Source organism: Pteropus medius, unplaced genomic scaffold (genome assembly GCF_902729225.1).
Source record: "Pteropus medius unplaced genomic scaffold, Ma_sr-lr_union100, whole genome shotgun sequence".
NCBI lineage: Eukaryota > Metazoa > Chordata > Mammalia > Chiroptera > Pteropodidae > Pteropus > Pteropus medius.
In genome coordinates, this window is record NW_024349803.1 from 21959552 (window position 1) to 21974405 (window position 14854).

At 44.8% G+C, this 14854-nt stretch overlaps 1 protein-coding gene across 2 annotated transcripts in view; it reads left to right on the forward strand.

The window, feature by feature from the left end:
• Positions 1-14854, forward strand: part of RAD54L2 (RAD54 like 2) — an 88286-nt gene that overhangs the window by 34017 nt on the left and 39415 nt on the right. For both annotated transcript variants that reach the window (XM_039837892.1, XM_039837891.1), the window contains exon 2: positions 310-502. In XM_039837892.1, coding sequence (XP_039693826.1) covers positions 364-502 — 139 coding nt within the window. In that variant the 5' untranslated portion in view covers positions 310-363. The remainder of the gene's footprint in view (positions 1-309; positions 503-14854) is intronic.

The window sequence follows — 14854 nt, forward strand, 5'->3', positions numbered from 1 at the left end:
ATATAGATGCAGAGAGTTGGTGCTCAGGGAACAGTGACATATGAAGGAACGAGCAAACGGGAATTCTGAGGTGTGTGGTGTGTTCGTTCATTTGTTCACTTAAAGCTGTTGTCTAAGCAGCTAAGGGAAGCTTGAGCGGGGCAGAGTCACCAGCGCACACCTCAGGGCCAGCGCCCTCGTGGGGAAGGCCGAAATTCAGGCGAGGTTAGCTCGCCCTGCCTGGAAAAGCTCCAGGCCATTTCCTCTCTGAAAGAGTCCTGCCCCTAAGTGAAGCCCTTGATGATTCTGGTGCCTCTTTCTCTCGCTCAGGACCCCTGCAGCGGACCATGAGTCGGTAATGCCCACTGAGGACCTCTGGGAGCCATGTCAGACGAATCCGCCTCAGGGAGCGATCCAGACCTGGACCCGGACGTGGAGCTGGAGGATGCGGAAGAGGAGGAGGAGGAGGAGGAGGTGGCAGTGGAGGAGCACGGCAGGGATGACGAGGAAGACCTGCTGGATGGTGAGTGGCTCCAGTGAGGGACAGGTTGCTTCGTCTTTGCTACTCGTGGAAGTTTTGCTGGGAGCGTGTGGTGTTTCCAGTTGATTTCTTAGGTGGCGAGAAGACAGAGACTGGAAATGGCCGCAGTGAGCTCATCTGCTCCTCCTCAGGAAACGGTCTGTTGCTCCACATAAGCCTCACTGAATGCTGGAAGGACCGTTAGCATTTATTTAGCTCGTTTCTGACAGACGTGCAGATTCGGGTCCAGAGGTTTGAGAGTGGAGCATACTTGCCCAAGTCGTGGAGGAGTCAGTGGCAGAGTCCTTGTGGTCAGATTTTGTGGTCTGGGAGTCATGGACCCACGAGGTGGCTACAGGTAGGCCCCGAGTTCCCTGGAGTGACACTCACAGTTCCGTTCGTGTGGACAGGAGGGGTCGCCCGCGGAGAGATTCTCAGATCGGTTCACACCTCCCATCGAGAGAACCGATCGATGGCAGCCCCTGTGTGCTGCTTTGCCTCCCAGCCCCTTCCTGCTGGGGGGCGCCGCGCGTCCATAGCGGGTGGGCCCCCTCTGGACTCCTCTTCAGTTTGCCCGGCTCACCCTTTCCCCCGCCCCCAACTCGATGAGGTAGCATCGGACTTTTTCTTTTCATCTTCAGTCTAATGTTAGGTCATCTGGCTGGCACAGGGCTTCTTAACCGATTCCAGTCTTTCGTGGCATGGGCTTTAGTTCTTTGTGAGCTTCCCGTTGACTGAGGAATGAAGCGTGTCTCTTTGTAAGAGACCACCCTAGTGGAGGGGGGCATCCCGTCAGGTCATCACCGCTTGGGTGTGAAGAGCCCAGGACCACGCGCTCCTGCCATTCTCCAGGTTCCAGAGCATGGCGTTCCTATCTTCAGCTCTCATTCCCCCGACAGCTGCCATATGGCTTAGGGATCAGTTTTCCCTCATTTATACTACCTACAAGCCTCTGCCCCATTTTCACTTCATCTCTGTCAAGGAAATTACCGTTTGACTTTTTTTTCGCGACAGCATCATTTGCTGTCCACTGCTAGCTTATGCAGTTGGAGTCTCCCCTCCCCACCCCCAGCTGGTTCTGTAGTTCCTTCCTATAAAGGAGAATGAGTTGAAATAGTGGGAGATAGGGCTGTGAGGGTGCACCAGCAGACTCTTGCTTGGCTCTCGTCGTTCCGAAGGTCGTGTTAGATTCCCCAGGTATCTGCATCACTTTTTGCTTTTTATCGTTTGGGTTCTCAGAAGTACATTTCCAGATATCCCTAGAACTCTTATCAGATTTAGACTGGATTTTAGGCACTGCTGGTGAGTATAAAGGATATATTTATACACTGTCTTCCCTCTTGGTTTCTTGGAATCTTTTCTCCTTGTCAGATTCTTAATTATTCAAAAATTATATGATGTGCTCATGGGGACGTTACTATCATTTATTTAGAAGTGGCAAGAATTTAATTGTGATTTGTCTCAGAATAGTGTAGCTATGCAATTGGAGCATTTAAAAAAGAATATACAATTCTCAGATGAAATTATTTTTTAAAAATTTGAAATGATTTATTTTCATTGCTTAGAAAGTTCAGAGTGATTAAAAATGTTCCATAGGTACTGTCTCCTTCTCTCTGCTAGCGTATCTGACTTCTTGGAATTTGATTCAAGGGCCATTTCTATGTTTCACAGGAGCGTTACAGGTGTACAACACGCCTCCCCTCAAATAAAAGTGATTCTTGCTGTTACTTGCGGCAGCTGCCACTGGTTTAGCTCTCGCAGCTTTTCTGGCCACTCATCTTGACCACTCTGTGCAATTTTGCTGAAACATCCAAAACCTGCCTGTTTCTTCCATCGTGCCCTTGCTGCCTCGGCTTGCTGGTCATCCCACAGTCCTAACAGGCAGAGCAGCCAGCTCTTCTAGAATTAGGAATAGCTGTGAATAATCTAGTCTTAGCAGATACAGTGCGAAGGGGTTCTTTTGTTTTCTTGGAGCAGAGGTTCTCAACCCGGCATACTTTTGCCTCCCAGGAGACGGTTTACAGTGTCTGAAGACATTTTTGGTTGTCACGACGCCTAGTGAGTGGGAGAGGGATGCTGCTGGCCCCTGCGGGTAGAGACCAGGGATGCTGCTGAGCATCCTGCGTTGCATAGGACAGCCCCTCCTACAGCCAGTGATCTCGCCCCAAACGACAGTAGTGCTGAGGCTGAGAAACCCTTTCAAAAAGGAAACTGTTACTTCAGCCCTTTTTATTTGAAGTTTCATCCCTATGGATAACAATAGCTTACTTTTATATTGCTTCGTCATAGTTTATAGAAAGATCTGAACAGTCTCATTAACTTTTTCAAAGAACTGTCTTTTCTCTTTGGTGATCTCTTGTGCTTGTTTTCTTTGTAATTTCTACTTTACAATATTCTTTCTTCTTTTGGGTTTATGTTGCATGACTTTTAAACTTCCTAAGAATGTGTGTAGCCTGTTTCAGGCTTTTTCCCTCCTAATGTAAGCATTGAAAACTATAAATTTCCATCCAAGTATTAGTTCCGTCCCCTCACGAGCATTTTGACGTACTTTCTCCTGCTTCACGGTCTTGACGATCCTGCGTGGTAGGTAGGAGGGCAGACACATTTTATAGATGTGGACACTGAGGTCAGAGAGGTGAGCAGCTCAAAGTGGCAAAGCTGGGCCTTTGGTTTCCAAGGCTACATGCTCCTTTTTCTAAACCCATGCTGCTTCTGAGACCACAGATTCACATAATTTCCTCTCCTGTGACGTGTCTGTTTTCTTTCTTAGTTTGTATTCTGAGGAAAGTGGGTGATTGTGATGTTGTTGAGCAGAGATGAGCAGAAAGTTAGAAGTATTAGTGTGAATAAAGGCAAAGGACAAGGCAAAGTATGGCATGGGCTAGAGAAGGAGGGGCTGTCTTATTTGGTACAGAACTGGACATGATAGGCGGACGGCCAGAGTGAGACTGGACTGATGGCCTGTGGTCACATGGAGGAGTTTAGAATTTGTTTTATAGGCAGCATGGAATCAGTGGAAGATTTGATTGGGAGCATTCACTAGGCCTTTGATTTTAGGAATGTTATTCTAGCCGTGTGCAGAGAGATGGCCTGTAGACACGGAAGACCACGTAGGTCTGTGGTAGAACTTTATGAGAAGGGTTAACGAGGATTTGAACTGTTTGGATCAGTTGACCTGTGCAGGAAGAGTAAATAGTCAGGTTTGTCATAGTGGAACTTACAGGACTTGGTGACTTACTGGATATGTGGGACAAGTCGAAGACAAAATAGTAAAGCGTGGGAGGATGATGAAACCTTTACAGAGGTGGGAAGAATAGGATAGGGAGTGGATGGGAGAGTTAAAGATATTTTGAGCTTTGCTACATTAAATTGGGGCGTCTTCTCCCCCTTGACCTTTGAATGTTGACTCATAGGATATTGGAGAACTGGTGGTGACAGAACAGGGAGACCTTGGGTACTGGGGAATAGCACCATGACTTTGTCTTCCAACAAAGTTGGATGAAGTAGTACATTCTCTTTGTAACACGTGAGAAATTCTGGTTTTCTGTTTCCCTGTTTTTCTTTCCTCTTGATGTCTATGCTGGGCTTTCTCTGTTCTTTTGGAATGATGGGAAAAGTTGGGTGTCAGCACCTTTGGGGTCTGTCATTATTAGAAGCAGAGACTCAAAACCTGGTGCCTCTGGAACTGGTTTTCCTTATGCAATAGTTTTTCTGGCTCAATATTTTCTTCTAGCTCTGCTTCAGGTCTAGTCTCTTGCTGGGCGTTTAAGACGCAGTGGAAAAGTTTGAGAAGCTCTGGTTTAAGTTAACCAAGATCTAGGCACAGCCCAGTTGATGGGCACATCTTTTTGGAACATACAGGTTTTCTTTATTATTATTATTATTATTATTATTATTATTATTGTCTATTTTACATGGAACATCAGGATACTAGGATCCTGGAATTGCAGGTAGATATGTGGCATGCTTAGTCCCTTCTGGAACCTGCTTCACAGGTATCTTGTTAACAGAAAGCCTCATTGATGTCAGCTTTGGCCTCAGGCTGGCCCCCTTCACCTTGGACCACTGGGTGAGGAAAGCTGGTCTCTTTCTCTACCTTTGGGTCTCTGACTTTCCTACAGGGACTTTGCTTTTTGCTCTTTCTCTGACCGCATTCTACTTGTCCTCTTTGCTTGGGATATAAAGAATCAGAGGTAAAGGCAGAGGGCCAGGGCAAAGGCCCTGGGGGTGGGAACAAATTTGCTTGTTTAAGAATCAGGAAGGTAGAGGCCACAATGGCTGGAGCGCAGAGAGCAAAGGGCAGAGTGGTCTGTGATGAGATAGACAGGCCTAATAAGCATGTAGGTCCAGTGGCGGGGGTTTGAGATATACCTGGAAACCAGGGTTTATTTGCTTGGGTTTTAACAGGTGCTATTTCAGACTCTCACTGTGAGTTCTGGACACATCAGTAAATAGCAGCAGCCCGCAGCAAAGTCTTGCTCTCTGTGCAGCTGGAAGCTGAAGAGGTGTAGGGAGCTTCCAGAGGTTTTAACTAAGGTCAGGGTGGGTGGTTTTTGTTTCACAGAGGTTTGCACCTGGAAGAGTAGCTTCAGCAATCCCCTGGGAACCCCGCCAATGTTTTCTCCCGCCCGTGGAAGCCCCCAGGGCCCTTCACAAGGCAGCCTAGGTTGACGGGGAGTTATGGTTTTCACCATTCATTGTGGACTTTCTGTCACATGAGATATCCCTATTTTGAGCCTAGATTTCTTCCTCTTCTAAGAATAGTTTTAAATAAATGTTAATGAACCCTACGATTACCTGATATCCTAGATCCTTCTTTGAAGAGTTTATCTGGAGTTTGGATAATATTTCCAAATCTATAATGCCAGATTACTTATCGACTTTACTATTTAACAATAATTTTCTGGTTATGAGTAACTGTGCTTATTAAGTAAATTTGGAAAAATACGGAACATTATAAAGCACTCAAAAATCACCCATAATTCCAGCAGCCAGTTAGCAAGAGTGCTGATGTTTTGTTGTATTTTTTCAGTCTTTTTTCTATGCAAATGTATATTTTTACAAAACTGATCCTATTATATGTCCTTTTATATGTGCCATTTAAAATGCTTAAAAATCAGAATTATTTTGTAATTCCATGGCATTTGATTTATTTTTACTTTTCTAAATCTTTTATTTTTAAAATGTAAAAGTTAAAAGATTAGAGGTTGCCAAGTGTTTAGGGCGAAGGAAGGAAGAATTGGTAGAGCACAGAGGACTTTTAGGAAGCAAAACTGCTTTGAGTGATACTATAAAGGTGGAGATGCCATTACACGTTTGTCTAAAGCCATAGATGTGCAACACCCAGAGTGGACCGTGATGTAACTGTGAACTTGGGATGATGATGATGTCAGTGTAAGTTCATCAGTCATAACAAATGTACTGCTCTGGTGGGGAATATTGATAATGCAGGAGGCTGTACATGTGTCGTGCAGAGGATTTATGGGAAAATCTCTGTACATTCCTCTCAGTTTTGCTGTGAACCTAAAACTATGGAAATATCCTGAGTCCCCAACCTTTCACCCACTGCTTTCAGCTTCCATTTATAATTCTTGCCTGAATTAGTTATTAATATGGTGGCTGCAAAATGGTGTATTTTTTTCCGATTCTGTAGTCTGTCTACATTTTATTTGCATTGTTTTGGTAAAGATGATCTTTCTCTCCTTACTTTACTTTTTTTATATATGTATCAGTAGAGTCTTGGATTCTTTTTTAAAAAATTAAATGTGACAGAATCCATCCCGTCCATTCTGATGCTCACATTGTCCCAGATCTGGCTTAGTGGGATCCCCTTCCCGCTGATTTCTGTGTTCCTCTGACATGACCCCTATAGTTTGTGAGCATTTCCTTTTCTTTCTGACGCAACAGTGTGTTCCAGGGCTAGCTTGTATTTTTTCTGTTGCAATCCAGGAATTGGCCTTTTCTCCAAGGAAACCTAGTTTCTTTTAGTGGGGAATGGTATTTAGAAACCAAGATCTGGGCTGTACACGTGCTCACTACTGCTGGGGTAGGCTCTTTTGTTGGGTAGAGCTAGGAAATACATTTATTTTAAAAACCATGTGTTCATAACAATACTTTTTTTAATCTTTCTTCCATTCCATATCTGTATCTCTCTTCTCCCTCAGTGAGAACCAACAACATCGGTGCATTTACTCATTTGCTGTGTCCCGCAATACACTCAAAATAGTTTCAGATAGTTCCACTACAAATCGTAAATCTAAGCAAAGTTCAAGATTTTTTTGCAGTTTTTTTTTCTTTTAATGTATCCCACTGAGGCTGTATCATCAGAATACTATGCAGTTCAAAAGTTACCTGGAGTTTTTTCTTTATTTTCATATTTTTCAGCTTTATTTAGGTTTAGTTATATGCTATTTACATATCCCTGAAATGATCATAAAAATCAAGATAATGAACATATTAACGCTCCTGAAAGTTTTCTCATGCCCTTTTGAAGATCCTCTCTTCCCTCCCTGCCCTCTATCCCTGCCCCTAGGGAACCATTAATTTGCTTTCTGTCATTATTGTTAGTTTATATTTTCTAGAATTTTTGTATAAATGGAACCACATAGTATATTCATTCTCTTTCTGGGGATCTGGCTTCTTCACTCAGCATGATTATTTTAAGATTCATGCGTGTGTGTGTCAGTAGTCAGTCCGTTCCTTTTCATTGCTGAGTAGAATTCTATTATATGAATATACCCCAATTTCTTTATCCATTTCTCATTTTTGGGGGGAGGGTGGAGTCCTTTTTTTTCTATCACAAATAAAGACACTGTGAACATTTGTGTACAAGCCTTTGTATGGCATGTGTTTTTATTTAGCTTTAGTATTGAATTCTGTCATCTCTAATGGCTATCCAAGTCATGGGGGGAAATGGAATTGTATAGAGCTGAGAATAGAACCTGGCAACGTTTTGCTGAGACCTCCTTTTAGACGAACCATTAACATTCAGTGAATAAGATTATCCATCCATCTGTAAATCCAAGTGACTATTCCTTAGCTCACAGATCACCATCTACCTCTAAGAGTATCAGAGTAGACTTTTTGTTAAATGCATTAGTTGAAATCAAATTCTCTTTAGAAAGGTACCTAAAAGAATCTGTTAGGAGTCAAAGTTGCTTAAAAAGTTGTGTAGCCCAGTTAGTATCAATGCCTGAAAGAGTGGCAGGTCTCAAAGAGCAGGGGCATCAGGAGAGAGCAACACGGTGCGTGAGAGCAGCAGGGGATAGGGGCGCATCCATTCAGTACTTACTGAGCACCTGTGCTTTGCTAGGCATTGTCATGGACATTGGGAATTTAGCAGGGAATAAAAATGTCTCATGGGATTTTCATTCTAGCAGACAGAGACATAACAAGTAATACATAAGGAGCATGTCGGAAGGTGTTAGGGCTATGAAGAAAGGGGGCCTGGGTAAAGTATGAATGTGGGTAATAATGTTTTGTGTAAAATGGTCAAGAAAGAGCTCACTTGAGTAGGTAGCTTTTGAGTTGAGCTATGAAGGAAATAAGGGGGCTTCGCCTTGTGGCTGTACAGGGACAGAGTATTCTAGGCAGGTAGGGGAGGAAGAACAAAGATCCAAAGGCAAGAGCTTTCTTGGTGTGGGAGAGGAACAGCCAGGAGCCAGGGGAGCTGAAACGGAGCGTACCAGGGTGAGGGCGTAGAAGAGAAGCCATGGCGTCAGACCGCGTGGGGCCTTGTTCTGTGAGATAGGAGCCACTGGAGAGCTGGAGCAGAGGAGAGACAGATCTAACTTAGGTTTCAAAGGGTCACCCTGGCTGATGTGCAGGGGACAGGCTGTAAGGGAGATGAGGGCAGCAACAGGGAGACCAGTCAGGCGGTGGTGGTGGCTTGGTGCGGGGGGCGATGGTAATGGTGGTGGTGGTAAGAAGTAGTTGGATTCTGGCTGTGTGTGAAGATAGAGCCCATAAGTTTGTTGATGAAATGGGTGTAGATTGTGTGAGAGAAAGAGAGAAGGGTGGATTCCAAGGTTTTTGGACCGAGCAGCTTGAAGATGCCATTTTCTGAATTTGGGAAGATATGGGGCGAGACACAGATTGGGGGCAGACAGGAGTTTGGTTTTGGGAACAAGTTTAACAAGTCTTATGCCTCTAAATTGAGATGTTCAGAAGGCAGTTAGGTTAGTATTGAGTTGAAGTTCAGGGGCAAACTCTATGTTGTAGAGAAAATCGTGGGCTACATCTCTGTATCAGGTCAGGATGAGATCATCCAAAGAGTAAGAAAAGTTAGAAGTGATCTGAGCAACTAAGCACTAGGCACTTAGAGGTGGGGACGGGATGAGGATGATCTAGGAAAGAAGACTGAACAGAAATGGCCACTGAGGTAGTTGGAGACCCAAGCTGTGGAAGCCAAATTTAAGAAATCATTTCAAGCAGGGAGCTGTGTGAAAGGCCACCGATAGCGCTGCAGTATGGAGACTGAGGACTGACCGTTGGATTTAGCCGTGTGTAGGCGGCCTTGATAAGCACTTCAGGGCAGTGCTGGGCTCAAACCAGAACAGGGAGAGAGGAACTGGAGACTCCACGCATAGACACCACTCTTTTGAGGAGTTTTGCTGTACAAGGAAACATAAAAAAGTGGCAGTGAATGAAGGGTTATTTGAGATCGAGGAAAGGCTTTTTTAAAAGTTAAAAGGTTTTATGCATTTAACTTCTTGCCAATGAGATTGATCATGTAGGATGGGAGAAATGGGTGATGCAGGAGAAATTGAGCCAGGCCATCCTGGCTCAAGCCAAGCTCCACTGTGGCCTGGAAAACCTTTGCTTCAGCATGTTAGCTTGTCATGGGGGAACCCTCGACCATCTTCACGTAAAATTTTGTGATCTTGGACAGTCCTCCCTGAACCTTAAGATTCTCTTTCACAAAATGAAAAGTCTGTAACCTGTTGTTCTCTTGTTAAGGATAAAGACAGGGAAGGATGAGTATGTTTTTAAGAGTTAAAAGTAACCACCAAAGCAGAGAAGAGGGCCGTGAGACCGAATACACTCAGACAGACAAGACAGTGTTAATAGCTCTCGATTGCATTTCAGCATTTTGTCCTTAACTTAGATAACCAGCAGTATTCCTTAAATTACAGATTCAAGTCAGATCTTTCTGTTCTATATTTGCCTTGTCTTTCTTCTCCACTTCCCCGAAAGTTGTATCACCCTTTGCTGAAACAATGTGGGTATCTGTTATTGGACTGATTTTTCAGAATCACTTAAATCAGAGTTTGGAGTGACCTCCTTGTTATAAATGAAGTAGTGCCCATGTTGATACCAGTTTCTGTCGTTCTTTTCTGTGTGCCAGGCTTAGAGACAGAAGGGCAGAGAGTTTGGGAATGCTGGGGCAGAAGATTGTTCTGTAAAGTTGCATCAGAAAAACATGTATGTCGACTCAGTTATCCCCTGTGACTTTGTAGGACTTTTAACACTTTTCTAGTAAGCTGTGGGGTGGGAGCTTCTGATTGTGGGTTTAATTTGCATTGCCCAGATTACTTAAGATATGGAGCCCTTTTCCATATGCTTTTATGACTATTCACTTTTGCAAAGTGCCTGAACACATTTTTTTGACCATTTTTCTTTTCTTCCACCCATTTCTCATTGATTTATAAGAATCCTTTATACCTGGGTGTGAGTCTTTTGTCAGATGCACACATACACACACTCACCTTTCTCTTCTATATTGCTTGCTTTTTTATCTTCTTAATTATTATTATTATTATTATTTGCAGTTTTATGCTCTTTTTTAAATTGTATTTTTCATGAATGGGTGTTTTGATTTTGACGAAATCAAGGTTATCCCCCTCTTTATGTTCAGTGCTTTTTTATGCCTTTTTAAAAAGAAATCTCTGACTTCCCCAAGGTTGCGAAGCTATTCTCCTGTTATCTTCTAGAAGCTTTAAGGTTTTCTCTTTACTCGGGTCCATGATCCACCTGGATTGTTTTTGTACGGTGTGAGGCAGGGGTCAAGTTTGCCCTCTCCCCCTAATATTCTTATCTAATTGACCCAGCACTCTGCCTTGCATTTTTGTTGTGCCGTTTGTTGTAAACCAAGACAGAGCTCTCTGCATGTGCGGCTCTGTCCCTTACCCCTGTTTTTCTCCCACATGACTTTCTGGGAACTAGGAGTAGAGGGGAGACCCTGCAGTGTGGTGGCTGAGAGAATGAACTCTGGACCTAAGCACCTGGCTGACAGGGTTCAAATCCTGTTTTCACTCCTTACAGCTTCGTGGGGCAGGTTTCCTCATCTGTAAAATGGGAGTAAGTATAGCATCATCTACTTAATAGGGCTCTTTTGAAGACTGCATGAATTAATATTTGTCACAGCAGTAAATCTAGCAGGAGGAGGATAATAAGCAATGCCAGTGGGCTAGTCCTCAGTGTTTCTGGGAGCAGAATGAGTGATTGGAGCAGCTGTTGTTGGATGGCCTTGGGCATGACTGGCGATGGGGCAGGGTCCCTATCCAGCAGGGCTCACCACAGACCTGGCGCTGGGCTGGCCCTGACTTCAGAGTTACCCAGCGACCCTCCTGACCAGAAGGTCTTCAAGTGTTTTTTGAATCATCTTCTGAAGTCTTCAAGTGGTCTTTGGTCCAATGTAGAATACAGAAGCAGGATGTGCGGGGTTTGAATGAAGTTCCCCAGACCGCACACCGAGAGGGACAGCAGCACCTGTCACCTTTCTCTCTGCCGCTGTATTGACAGGCACTGAAGCTTAGCAATGCTGGGCACTTGCTGAGGGGGAAAAAAAACCTAGAGAAGGCTTTCTGGAGGCCAAAACCTTTAAGCAGAGACCCGAAAGAGTAAGAGTTAGAATTAAGTCTTTAGAATCTAACACACAACTGTTAGATGAAGAGATGCAGAGAGAGACACAGCATGAGCATCAGCGAGGCCCAGAGACGCCTGAGTGCCCTGTGCTTTCCCGGCTTCAGAGTGTGGAGTCCCGGGCAGTGGGCAGAGGGAACTCAGTGGCCGGAGGCCAGCAGTCAGAAAAGACTTTAAGCATTTTAGATTTTATCCTAAGGACAGAAGGGGAAGTTTTAAAGTGAGTAAGGACTGTGACAGGACCCTATTCAGAAAGCTCTCTTCGGGCAGTGTGGGCTGGCGGGCGCAGTAGGGAGGCGGGGGACCTTCGGGAGGCTGGCGCGGGAATCCAGACCAGGTAGTGCCGGGTGCGGAGAGGGCTAGAGCGGGATGTTTAGGTACTTTCTTTAGCCACGGAACTTGTGGTTGAACATGAGAGGCGAGAAGGAGAGGAGGTTTTTTTCTCTTGTAGGCGAGCAAGAATTGCAGGGGGCTTCAGAAGCGCTACACTGTGGAGCTACCTGTGACAGCCACTGCCGAAGGCTTTTTCAGCTTAGAGACCGTAGCACTGTCCCCGTGAGAAACATCTAAACCTGCCAAAAATTTTTGTAAGAGTTTATCAGAGCCAAACTGATGGCATGCAGAAAGCAAGATCTCCAGCACTCCGAGACTGTTTAGTCATTTCTTTTGCGTATTTGGAATGAAGAAGGGAATGGAAGATTACATGGAGGTGGAGGCACACAAGGTGGGCAGCCTCTGTGGTTTGTTCCAAGGTCGTCACAAAGGGTGTTAACCACGGCCAGCAGAGCAGGGACAGGGCTGGCTTCAGGTGACATAACCCTTCACAGGCCCGGGGCGGCTGCCCACCGTGACGGCCCACGAAGAGATTTGTGATCGGCTCCCCTGGGAGGTCATGGATATATTAGAATCCCTTTATCGGATTTATTAGAGTCCCTTTATCAGCCCCAGTATTTGTGTTCTCGCCACTCTTAATCGTTCCTTTCTTTTCACCTATCATGAAGCAAAGGTGCGGTGCGCTCCCAGTTATACACTTGTTTCCTTTGAATTTTCTATGACCCCAAGGAAAAGGTTCGTTTTATTTTCACCATGGCCAGTCAGAAAGGGCTTTACCCGTCTTCTCTGACCAGAGTTTCTGCCCCAGCCTTTTGCATTCACAGTTAACGGTTAAGGTTTCAGCTAATGAGACGTTTGTTGAAGGTCTACAGCATGCAATAGTTTGTTTTGCCATCGCATGACTCTGAATGATGCTCTTTTTTTAAAAATGTATTTTTCAATGATAGCTGACATATGAAACGATGCTCTCTTTAAGCTGGAGTGTGGGAGCTGGTAATTGAGTCCTATACTCCCTAGCGTCTGCTTCTCAACCTGCCTTGTTCTCTGCTTTCAGATCAGAAATTCTTAACATTCAGAGTCTTAAGGGATCATTTAAATGTTTCAGCTATACGTGAATGCGTTTTGTGGAAAAAATGATGTGCTGCAGTGTTCTCTAATTCTCAGCGTGATGTCTGCTGCGAGTCTGAGGCTCTGCTCGTGAAACCCCGATCTGTGTTCACAGCCCTTTCTCAGTTGCTGAATCCTTATGGGAATTTTTGTGGCTTTGTTTTTTTGTGGCTTGGAGCCTCAGTGGCTTGGAGCTTCGAAGTGTTCATCAGTAGAATGGAAAAGTAAACAGAGCACTGCTGATCCCTCCCGCCCCATTACTAGTGTGTCTTTGTCTGTAGGACCAGTTTACTGTCATCTCCTCTTAGAGAGTAGACAGACAAAACAGTTACACATTTGGAGGATGATCACCTTAGTGTGTGCACCCAAGTCCTCTCTCAAATAAAAGAGGTAGGATGAGCTGTCGGTGTTTCTCTTTGTCCTCCTGGCCGCTTCTTGCTTGTTGTGGACACCCTTCCATGGACCCTTAGTGGAGTTTGCGTGTTATGCAAAGCTTTGTATGTTAGTCTGTGCCTCTGCCACCATTTAAAGTGGGTTTCCAGGAGGAGGGATGTGTGTGACTGGAACAGCATTGTGAGGCTTCACCTCCTGAGCTCTGGAGGGCAAGGCCATAATCCCCCACGGTGTAAATGGCTCATTCTCTTCGTTCTTCTTTTAAAATCTCCACTTTGGGGGTGCAGAGGTCCTGTTTGGCACTGTAACTCTCAGCTCAGGCTCGCTGCAGATGGCTGGGAGATTGCTTTCTAGCCTCCCTCGGAGAGGCAGCCAGCTGGAGCCCCCAAGAGGAGCAGGGAACCCAGCACGATCGATCGTCATGGCCCTTGAAGCCGCTCCAGTCCCTCCACCTCCCTGGGCTGTGTAACGCCAAGCAGCTGCCGCCGGAGCTACTTTATTCCCCGTGGCGCTGACTGGCAGGTGGAGGAAGCACTGGCCCTTTAGTGATTCTGACGTTTCCAGGAATAATTTGCTCCAGTCGTTAATTCTATTTTTATTTCTCCCATGTTAGGATCACTTGTACTTTGGGAAACAATCAAGGAACATTTCATGACCTCTGTTTTTCCATTCAGATCGCTAACCCATTAAATCTTTACCAGAGAGACAAGAGACCCTGGAGGTAAAATTGGAGGGGAGCTCTTGAGGAAAGAGTGGCAAGTCTGTTGTCACTGGAGGCCTTTGGCAGAGTCTGCAAGGAAGAGCTCTTTCCCCAGGAAGCTGGCCTAGGGTCCCCAGGTGCCACAGTCACCAGATGCCTTGGGTCGCATGTCGTTTCCAGATGACACTTGGCTCTCTCCATCTTCTACGCCCTGGGCAGTGGGGTTTCCTGTCCTCACCGTGTGCTGGTGGCTCAGGGAGTGGCGTTGCTTCTTGAATTCTGGAGGATGGGAGGAATGGGGGGATCAAACTGGGTCTGTGATGCAGCCTTTGCGTTGGGCATAGAGCCTGCTTAAGAAAATATCCACTAATTTTCTCATGGCTGGTGGAATGATTAGAGAAAGTGGGGGAATACTTCAAGAATCAGCTCAGATTTCTGAAGTAATGATGTCAGTTTGGGCTGTTGGAGGTGATGATGTTTTTCATCTTGGTAACTGTTCTTTATTCTAGATATATACTCATCCTTATTTATTTTGTAAATAACATTTAGTCTGTGGCTTATTTCTTAACACTGTTCATAGTGTTCTTTGTTGTAGAAAAATATGTAGTCAATTTAAGCAGTCTTTCCCATTGTTTGATAGTCATTTATTTCATGAGTGAAAAGTAAGAGGATGTAGGAGAGGCACATTTTAAAGATCGGAATGTGGTTCTCATCAGTGTCTTTGGCTTTAATTTGGATTTAAATTTTTTCGATTTTGTAAAATTATTCTAGACGTTACCTTGTCTGTAAGATTTTAGTAGAGCCGGGCATTTGCTTTACATGTTCTCGTAACTTTGAAATGTTTCTTAGAAACTTAACTAGAATCCTTCAAGGTATTATTAGCCTTAGTCGTGAGTTTTCTTTATACCTTTCTCTCAGAAGTTCCTGCTTTATGGCTGGCTTGCTGAGAATTCAGTAAT